Source organism: Berghia stephanieae, chromosome 1 (assembly GCF_034508935.2).
Source record: "Berghia stephanieae isolate SIO BIC M18660-M18661 chromosome 1, UCSD_Bste_1.3, whole genome shotgun sequence".
Lineage (NCBI taxonomy): Eukaryota > Metazoa > Mollusca > Gastropoda > Nudibranchia > Aeolidiidae > Berghia > Berghia stephanieae.
The window spans coordinates 36,003,809-36,014,716 of NC_088360.1; the positions used below are offsets into that span (position 1 = coordinate 36,003,809).

The 10,908-nt window shown below is 37.6% G+C and overlaps 1 protein-coding gene across 1 annotated transcript; it reads left to right on the forward strand.

Moving 5' to 3' along the window:
• Window positions 1-349: 349 nt before the first annotated feature.
• Window positions 350-9,909, forward strand: LOC144963834 (uncharacterized). The gene is made up of 4 exons (XM_078897776.1): window positions 350-435; window positions 4,495-7,211; window positions 7,784-7,891; window positions 9,393-9,909. Exons 2-4 carry the CDS (start codon window positions 4,593-4,595, stop codon window positions 9,525-9,527), a joined length of 2,862 nt encoding a protein of 953 aa, XP_078753902.1. The 5' UTR covers window positions 350-435; window positions 4,495-4,592; the 3' UTR covers window positions 9,528-9,909.
• The last annotated feature ends 999 nt before the right edge of the window (window positions 9,910-10,908 follow it).

Consider the following 10,908-nt stretch of genomic DNA (forward strand, 5'->3'; position numbering starts at 1 on the left):
ATATCCCAAAATAATAATGACGTTCAAGGACGAAATTCGTTTTGTGTACGTTTTGAGGACAAGCCACAAACACGTGCGTTGAACTGTGGGATTTCAGTTCATACTTTGTATTATCAAATAGAACGTATTTTGTCGATGTATTTTGAAACTGAAGTGTATTTAACTTGTTGCTGTTATTAAAAATTCTTTACCTAACGACATTACAACAACAGTGACAAAACAAATTTGAAGAATCATGACCCAGTTATAGAGCGGCTTCCGCTAGGGTATTCCCCTACTACTGTCTATTCTTAGTAACTTGTCATCCTCCTTCCCGACTCGTGAATGCGATTAGCTGAGGTCGCAGAACGTGTACAAACTTGTCGGCGTTTTGTGAAAACTATTGGCTTCTTTTTCATTCAAACTAACGGCGCTTGGCGAAGGAGCCACGGATCGGTAAGTAATCGTGTATTAGATATTTATCGATCTGTGTTAATGACTCATGGCTATATTTGATTGCATGTGTTTAAAATGACTTGTTTGTTGTGTTACCGGTGAATTGCTGGGTCGTGTAAACAAAAACAACAACAATGCATGGGAAATGATGCAAAGGGCAAATACCGAGGGTCGTTTTCAGACTCGACTAGACCATCGGGTTTTAAACGCGAGTCTTAAGATTTAAAAAACATATTTATGTGATATTAACGTTATCATTTATCTTATCGGACGAATTAAGTGCTGATAATGCAGGTAGTATGGCACAATGCAATGCCCACTTTTATTCATCTTTTTTGTTAGCAGATGATTAATAATCGAGATGTGGCCCATGAAGTACTTACTGTTCAAATTGATGATTCCATTATTTGTGACTTGTGTCAGGAAAACGAAAAAGTTTATTTCAATTTAGACAGTATTTTTGTTGGTGGATTCGTACAGGTGAGTTTATTGATATGAACTGCATGATTTGTTTGCATGACAAACCCTTGTAATACTAGTAACATGTTTTATTCTTTCTCGGACCAATCACGGAACTACCAATTTTGAATTGATTTATTCCAGGCTGTTCTAATTGTTTTTAACAACAAGATATGAAGTGAGTAGAAAAGTGCCAGAAGACAATAGAGAATAAAAATTTTTCGCGGCGGTGGTGGGGTTTGAACCTGCGACCTTATTGGTACGACAACTCCGCCTGGCAGGTGAGAGCGTGGCTCTACCGTGTGAGCTATCCACGAACACAAAAATATTCGTTTCAAACCCAAGTCATTTCTAGATCCCTCTCTCACCCACTTCTGGGACCGCCGATTCGTTCGCCCACCACCATCGCGAAGTATTTTGACCAGCAGTTAAGCTTAACAGCCAATATTCTCAACACAAACATATAACATAGAAACGATTGAGACATTGAGTATGCTCCGGTGTATGGGGTGAATTTTTAATTCAGAAAAGTGAGTGGAGCAGGCACTTATGTTGGTAACAACAAGATATGAAGTGAGTAGAAAAGTGCCAGAAGACAATAGAGAATAAAAATTTTTCGCGGCGCATAGCTCACACGGTAGAGCCACGCTCTCACCTGCCAGGCGGAGTTGTCGTACCAATAAGGTCGCAGGTTCAAACCCCACCACCGCCGCGAAAAATTGTTTTTGTACTAAATCTTTTGTTATTTCGTGTAATGCGTCAATAAACAAAAGTATACTTTTATCATTTGTATCTTATTATTTCTTGTCAAATCGGACAACTTTTTATCTTTTCGTATATTGGTGACAATGAGAACAAAAAATAGGCTTTCAAAAATCAAATCTAAAACCACATTAAAAAGTTGACAACCATAATTGATTTAACACATTTGAACTCATTAAATATGTACGTACTTAAACAAAAGCAAAACATAGGGGAAAAAACAACAAGACACTCACTCAAAACAAAAGCAATTCGTAGATAATAATATATCCTGCAACATTGAAGAGCGCCCATCGACTGACACACTTTCTCATCAAGTCACAGAAAACGGACGGCCATTTTGTTGGATTTTCTTAAATGCATACAATGATGCCATTGCGTGAAATTATCGTCGTGAATTCTCAAGATTTTTAGATTCGTAATAAAAAAAATGTTTATTTATTTTGACAAGTCAGTTACCAGCTTAATTGGTAAATCCTATTTCAAAATTCTAAACTCAAGTCGGCCTTATTAGTAAAGTTTGCAGACTAAGACATTCGTACAAGTTTTACAATTTTTGATTTGTGCGGCTATGAAGTCTAGTGGTATGACACTCGCTTTCGGATTGGAAGATCATGGGTTCTCTGTGCGGCGCATAGTTGAATCCTTGGAAAAGGCTCTTTACTCATATTCTCTCATCCACCTCAGGTGTAAAATGAATACTTGGCCATTAACAGCGTGACTCTGTCAGAAAAAAAAATTATCGCCTAACAGGCGTCATGCCCCGTCCTACATGTTAAGTGTTGCGGTTGGCTCGGGATCCCTAGTAAAGCGCTTTGAGCACGTTTAGTAGATATTGCGCTATATAGAGCTGCTAAATTAAATAGAAAGCAATCGTGTTTCAGCCAAATTGAATATACTTGGAACCAAAGAATAAATTGTCATGTAGAACTGAAGATAATCAGTGAATGATGCGCCTAGAACAATTTGCTTTATTGTTAACATTATGACGTGTACCTATTTGCAGGTCCAATCACCCAAATTATTATGAGCTCATTGTTGTAATAGAAATAATCTCAAACCAACGCTTATATTGTCTATTACGTACAACAATGTTAAAACAGGCCCAGAATTGCGTTTTGTCATCATGCCTGCTAATATGTGCGCCTAGAACTATACCTATCTGCTTTGCCACTGTCTGGTTCTGGATACAGATAACTACATATGTTCTTCCTATTCATGATGTGTGGCCTCTCGTCTCAAAATGCTCGGTGGACAAGGTGTGTGTGTGTGGGGGGGGGGGGGGCTAGGTGGAGGGGGTCAGTGTCAGAAAAAAAATCTCGATTTCACGTGGTACGATCTCAGTCCCTTTGAATGTGAAGCGAATGCGATATCTCACCAATTGAGATATCGGGACACCCAACTTGTGTAAGATGTTAAGCCAGTTTCCGTTAAAAGTCAAAGCTGCTTTACGTTACGAGTAGGGCTATCTTCTAATCTAACCTTCAGCTCCTCCAAGAAGAGGAGGAGAAAAAAGACATTTTGTTAAACTTTCCCAAGGGAATGCTATCGAAGTGTTTTACCGCCGAATTTGGTTCGTAGCTTTTGTAAAACTTATTGCTTGACAAAAAAATAATAATTACGTAATAGAGGCTACGAGGATTTTCTAAGACCGTGCAACGCCACCACCTTGACACACAATAATTTATTATTATTACACATCTTTTGGTTTTGGGGAAAACCCGATTTTACTACAGCATGATAGCAAAAATATTAAATGGTTTTAAAAAACCCAAACAAACACACAAACAAAAAACAAAACAAACAAATAATTTTATTTTTAAATCATGAACATTTCCCAAACAATTGTTATTCTTTGCACGCACCAGTTTTGACAAAATTATATTTTGACGCGTAATGATGTCCTGACCACAGTGATATCTCTTTTTATCAAATAGTTACATTTGAGAGCCAATCATTGCGCAACGGTAGTGGGAATTTGTTCGAAATTCCAAACATTAGGAGTTCAAGAATCTTATATGTATTGATTGTAAGGGGTTAGATAAGTTTATAATATGTTAGTTGTAAGCTGAGAATATTATATCATCATCATCATCATCATCATCATCATCATCATCATCATGGTCGTCGTCGTCATCATCATTAGTACCATAACAACCAGCAACAGCACCCCCATCATCATCATCATCATCATTTTCATCACCACTACCCTCACCACCACCACCACTACCACCACCATCATCATCATCATCATCATCATCATCATCATCATCATCATCATCATCATCATCATCATCATCATCGTCATCACCATCATCATCATCATCATCATCATCATTATCACCACCATTTGAGTGGAGATAGTTTCTTTGCATTTTCCTTATTAATGTTTTATTTTATATTTTCGTTGGATAGTGTATGCCAAGTAGGCTACTCTTCTTAATTGTTTTCTATGGAATATGTCTAACTCGTTTCCTCTGATTTTGTTAATGGCCCCGTGCCTCAATTGTATAAAAAGATAACAATAAAAAGATACTTGAATTTTCTGACATTCTGGCTTTGATTGGCTTACACGCATTGAATACAAGAATTACGGGGAAGTTAGTGGTTAGGTTTAATGAAGGAATGAAAATAAAAGAATTATGTAATGTCCCAACTACTCTCTTTTTCTTATTTGTTCCAACTCTCATTTTTGTCACATTTGTTCTCACTTTTGACATCGCCGTTTAGTTATCATTATTAAATGTCGTGAGCTGCTATAAGATGTTAACGTTTTGTAGTGAAAAATGATTTATAGGCCATATTATGATTATTTCTATTTTTATTTCTTTCCTCTAGCACAGCATAAAACGTGCATTGGTGCGGGGAACACAACATCTCCATGCAATCTTCCTCGAGACTTAGATTTTTCAACAACTTTCGTCAAATCACTGGAAATGCAGAAACAGAATCATTCCAGGCTCTTTGCCACCGACCTCACCCCTTCCTCCCACGACCAAAACGACCACCAGAGTGTTGATGATATGGCAAATCACTCATGTCCTCCCCACAATAACACTGACATTGTCGTAATCAACAATAACAATACAAACGAAAACAATGACTACGGCGTCACATTTAACAGAAATTATGTAAACAACAACCCCACCAACAACAACGATAGTCATATTCTAGTGCCTTCGCACTATATGAACATTGATGACAATCTATATTTTGACAATTTCCAAGAGGACAGTCTTTTTGCTGATGAAAATGTCTATGAAAAAAAGAAGGAATACGACTGTTTTGAACATAAAGATAATAAGAATATTGACGATGACAAATATTTCCAGCCTATTCCCCCTTCTCCTTTTGAATACGAAGAAGAAACCACAGACAACTACAACTATAATGACACTATCCCAGTTGCTTCCAAATCAAGAGATGAAGACGATGAATTTGACAGGTTTGAACTTGATAGCTGCTTATCTGGTTTTCTAGGAATGAACGACGATCTTTACAACTTCAGTCCTTTTGAATCCTCAACGGAACTCGATATTATCAACAGAAATGAATCACGTGATGTCGAGAACAGTTTCCACCGATCTGAAAGTTTTGCCAGTACGGTATTGTCTGAACATAATAATGGCTTCGACTTTACTGACGAAAATGACGGCTTTGATTTTCTTGACGACATCGAAGAGGATTCTCAAAATTGTTTGGTAATAAGCAAGGATGGGGCGAATTATTTTGACTCTGCAGCTCGTGAGTGTGGCACAAATACCTCAGAAAACGATTTTAATCACGAAGTTAATCAAAGGACACATTCCCATTGCAATGACACTGGTTTTGGAGACAATCTTGGATGTGACAATTCCTTTTGCAATTTTTCTATCGATGAACGCACTCATCCCTACGTTACCTCATTGAGAAAAAGAATTGCGAGCGGCGGCAATAAGTTCACGAAAAATTTATCAAATGAGGAGAATAATTTTAATCGTATTGTTTCACCTACCCGCAAAAGAATGGCCAGTGGAGATGTGGCATCTTACACCAGACTTAAAATTCCACGAAGGTGTTCGTCACTTGGTAATGAACAACATGCCAGCTCCAGTTTCCCCTCACCATATTCAAATCATGGCGTCTCTAATAGATCAGTCCCAAGTGTTTCTCCGAGCAGCTTCTATGCAGCAAATAGTTTAAGTGAAACCAGCACTACGAAGCAAAGCTTTGACTTCGCTACCACGTATCAAACAAGAAACGAAAAATTATTTTCAAATGTCAGTACCGGTGGTAATGATAATTGGATTAATCAGGAGACTTTACTACAGTGTAACGACTTTGGATCTTCCAACTCAGACCATTCATCATTCAAACCACCAATCGTCGGTAATAGATCAACCGATTCAAATAATCAGCCCCAGACAATCACCAGCGTGTCCTTATCAGATTCAATAAACAATAATACACTCAATTATGATGTTTGCCCCGATGTTCACAGCGTGCCTTTTAATTCGCAACTGCTTCCATCCAACAATGAAGAAATAAGTCACACTGATTTACATATTATTCCATCCCATTCATCATCAGTCACTTCTCCATCGCCTCTCAAGGCAGCAAACAAAGTAAACGATTCTCACCCTTTTACAGTGAGATCATTAAGTGCCACTACTTTTTGTAACGAGATCACGTCAACTTCCGCTTTTATTGCTCCAGATTCTAATAAAACTAGTCGACCCATCAATGGAAAACTGCAAGATGTTCAGTCGGAACAGATTCTTAATCTGGACAATGCGTTTTCTAATGTCAGCGACGCTATCCCCACAATTGTCAGTACCATAACAACATGCAACAGTACGCGGTCTAAATTGTCTTCGGACCAGCCAACCATCAAATGTGATATTTTTACTGTTCCAGAAATGATATGCAACAACGGCACGATAGGATTTCCTCCTCATGGCATTTTATCCAACGCCGTTTGTGTCAAACGAGAAGAAAGCATCTCAGATAAACCTGCAGCATTCTCTTTGCCTGTTTCAAAACCTAAAACCACATCAAATAACAGCTCAGATGTGTCGGTTTCAATAAGGGCAGCAATTCAAACAGTTTTAGAAATACCACAGAATCCGCTAATTGCATCTAATAATTCAACTTCATCAATTAACAATAAATCACAAGTTGTTTCTGAACTTAACCCTCCTAAAAGGTATCCTTCCAATGCAGCGTTATATATTCCATCGATAGTAAATACACCTGAAGATATCTCCTATTTCCAAGGCAGTAACAATTCATTAATTCCTGTCACCAACGACAATACATACGAAGAGGCAGGGGAACATCAACAACAGGGTTTAACTTTAACACCCATCGATAACAGCCAAAATCAGCACGACGTCAAATGCAGTCCTGCAACTGACGATCCCGCGCTGGAAAAAGCCTACAATGAATGCCTTCGAACAGGAACTCAGACACTTCTTATCAAGGAAGAGTTGAAAAGGAAGATCATGTATAAGCGTTGTGTCCAAGGGATGCAAGAAGTCCCATCTGATCCTGCTCCTTCGCCATCCTCAAACCAGGTAATATATTTAATATCTTTATTTTTGTGTGACTTAATTTTTTTTAAATAATCAAATAATGATAGCAATAACCAGAAACGAAACGTGCAGTTTCAATTTTCTGGTTATTCTGTTTTGTTGATAGGAGAATCAATTTGACCTCATTTTTTTTATTTCGAAAATTTCTAACATCTTGTGTGGAAAACAGTTTTGATTCTAAGAAAGCATTTCAAAGAGAAATAGATGGGAGGCTGTGTTGAGAAATATTGTCCATTAAAAGATGATACGTGAGCAATGGATATGATTAACGAGTACGAACTTAATGACTTCATGTCGCTCATTATTTTGCTCTCTGAAAATCAAGTCTTGATAAATTTAACTCATCAGGTCTAAAAGTTAACTTATGCTGATTTTGCTGAGTTCAATTTATCTAGAAAGCTTCTTTATTTTCCTTCTGATTTACGAGTTTACAACGAGTGTTGTCTGAAATTATTTTCAGTTGACGATTTTGTTGAATTCAGTTTATCTAGAAAACTTATTTTTCCTTCTGATTTACGAGTTTACAACGAATTTTTTTCTGAAATTATTTTCAGTTGACAGACGAAGAGAAGGTGAAACGAAAACGTCGACTTGAAGCCAACAGGCTAGCAGCCGCCAAAATGAGATCACGCAGGAAAGAACAGCAAGAAGAATTGACATCGGTAAGAACTCGTTTGAGCTGCTACTTACTTACTTACTTACTTACTTATCCGAACCAGCGACCACCTGAGCTCTAGCCCTTCGGTCTTGTGCCATGACGTAGAAGTTAGATGTCTTTTGTAGTTGTTCCAGGTGACCATAAAGTGTGTTACTGATGCTTGGATTTGGTGGGAGGAATGTGCATCTCAGGTCTTCAAGAGGTTGACATTCAACAAGTGGTGTGTGTTTCATTGGGGTGTTGACATAGGGGGCAGGAAGGGGATGTGTCTTTTGTAATTTTGCTTAAATGGTTGTTGAGCGGTATGTGTTGTGTTCTTAGTTGAAAGATGATGCTTTGCTGGTGTCTTCTGAGCTTATTTAGGCAATCAGTCTTTACAGGAGTGGTCATATGGGAAAACATACATCTACCCGTGGTGCTCATTGCCCAACTGTTCATCCATTCTTCTCTCTTATTTGAGCTGCTACCAATATTCTGACATAATCTGACAAACCGTTTTTTTCCTCTCCATTTTAGCCAGAAATTTTTATTTCATATTATGTGATCCATCGTCAAAACGGTATTAAGTCGGGATGAATGGATCTTGAAAATTAATTTAGAATTGAAATAATAAAAATTTAAAAACCTTGAGCATGTATATAGCGCAATATCCACTTAATGTGCTCAAAGCGCTGTGCAAGGGGTACCTGACCAACAGCAACACGTAACTTGTAGAACGAGACATGACGCCTGTTAGGCGATAATACAATTTTTTTCCGATAGTAACAACGCTGTTAATGGTCAGGTACTCATTTTACACATGAATAAGGTGGGAAAATGTGAGTAAAGAGCCTTCCTTTTCCAAGAACTCAAATATGCCTGGAGCGAGGCTCGAACTCAGGACCTTCCGATCCGAAAGCGAATGTCATACCACAAAACAACATAGCCACAAATACAATCTTTGAGGGTTAAAAAAAAAGATATGAATTCTCAGGTTTGAGAGTCATTGGTAATTTGAAATCACTTACTCGATTGACATGTGGAGTGAATGTCTTTTTTCTCAAAGTGAAAAAAGGGCTTGTTAGAGTATTGTTGAATTGAATGTCATCAATAATTTATTGAGTGATGCGAAGTTTGATCTCAGAGGTGACCTCTTGCTTTGCCATTTATATCATTCCAATTTTCGACATAAGCCATTGCTAGCTACTATTTTGATAGGACGATGTTCTTTCACAAAGTTCTTTCCGCCAGATCGAACAAAACCAATCACTGCTGTGTGGACACATGGAATGGGGGGGGGGGGGGGGGGTTGTAAGAAGATAAAAAATCCGATAAAGTATGACCGGTACCAATTCCTTTCCTTGTGTGTGAGTATGTGTGTACGTGTGTATATATATATGTGTGTGTGTGTGTGTGTGTGTAGATATGTGTGTGTGTATGTGTGGGTGTGTAGTGCTCTACCATTTGATCTATAGGGAACCGCTCACAAAACATGTATGTCCCACATTATTTTCTTTCCCAACCAGCAATGTAGATCGGAAGAGGACAGAAAGGCAAAGCTTCTGGCTGAAATAGAAAGACTCCAAGACCTTAAGAACAAGATGCTTTTACTTTTATCACATTTTGGAATATGCATTGAGACCACGCCACACGGAGATTAGTTTTCACTGAACTTCCTACATACGTGAGGTTTGGTTCGTGTTTTTATTTCTTTTCTTTCTTTATAAATTTTAATTTTTATTTATTTCTTATTTTTAAAATTTGGAATTATGCCTGTTCATTGGACAAATGATATGTTGTAAGTAGTCTCTTATAAACTGGATGATTATTTAGTCTATGTTTGACCACAGTAAATATAATACCTGATTGAATTTTGCATGTTTTTGATTTCTTACAAATACGCTATTTGATATTAAAATTATACGTACTTACACTAGACCTTTAGATCATGCATTCGTTTTATAAATCTATATTTTTGGGTCATTTTAATAATATACACATATGTATGTGAAAATGTTGCTCCTTGAAGCTCAGAAAATTTAAGAGGAAAAAGCAAAGAAGAGAAAGAAGACGATGATAATGAAAATTAGCTTCAACAGACATTAATATGGTGTGGAGTTTCGTGTTTATTTGTTTTTGACCCGTGGAGATGAATAAGACAACGAACATGATAATTGATAAGATTTTGTTCACATAGTATCTGATAATGTTGTTCACATACGAGTAGTTCCCGATAAATAAAACTTTTATTCTATGTTGGACTTTAAGATGAAAAGGTTGAGTTTGAGGACCAAAAACGTACAATAAAATGTTACACCCTCCTCCCCCCCCGAAAAGATATATATATATATATATATATATATATATATATATATATAGAGAGAGAGAGAGAGAGAGAGAGAGAGAGAGAGAGAGAGAGAGAGAGAGAGAGAGAGAGTGAGAAAGAAAAACCACAATACAATGCTGAAGTTGAATTTGAACTTAAAGTTGAATTAACAAAAACATTAAAGGGCTTTTTCCTCTTTCTCAACAAGGTGGACGAGTGATTATTTGACCCAAAATCGAATTAACAAATGTGTATCTATATCGCCCATTTCTGTTGAGATAGGGGAGCCCCGAAACGTCCACATTATTTTTCTTTGTTGATTTAATTGAAGTTCAACTTCAACTTCCTAACTCCTCTTTTTCTCCTCGCAGTCGACGAAACAACCCGTTATTAGGATATGATTGCATTTTTGTTTTACCAGTTCTAGTCTCAACAGAGTTTGTGTTGATCAAGAACACCTGTACTACTGCCGCATTGTGAACCCCCCCCCCCCCCCCCCCACGCACAGTTTTTAACAATTTGGCTATAAAAATCGTCCTTCAAATATCGACCGAATGACCTTCAACTTGTCAAAACCTCCCAAACCTAAGACTTTCTTGAAGTCTTTGGTTTGAGAGTTTTTGACAAGACGACCCTCTTTTCAATCAATCGATATTTGGAGGACGAGTTTTCTGGCCATTTTTTTTTAGGGGGGGGGGGGGTCATAGCACGGCAGT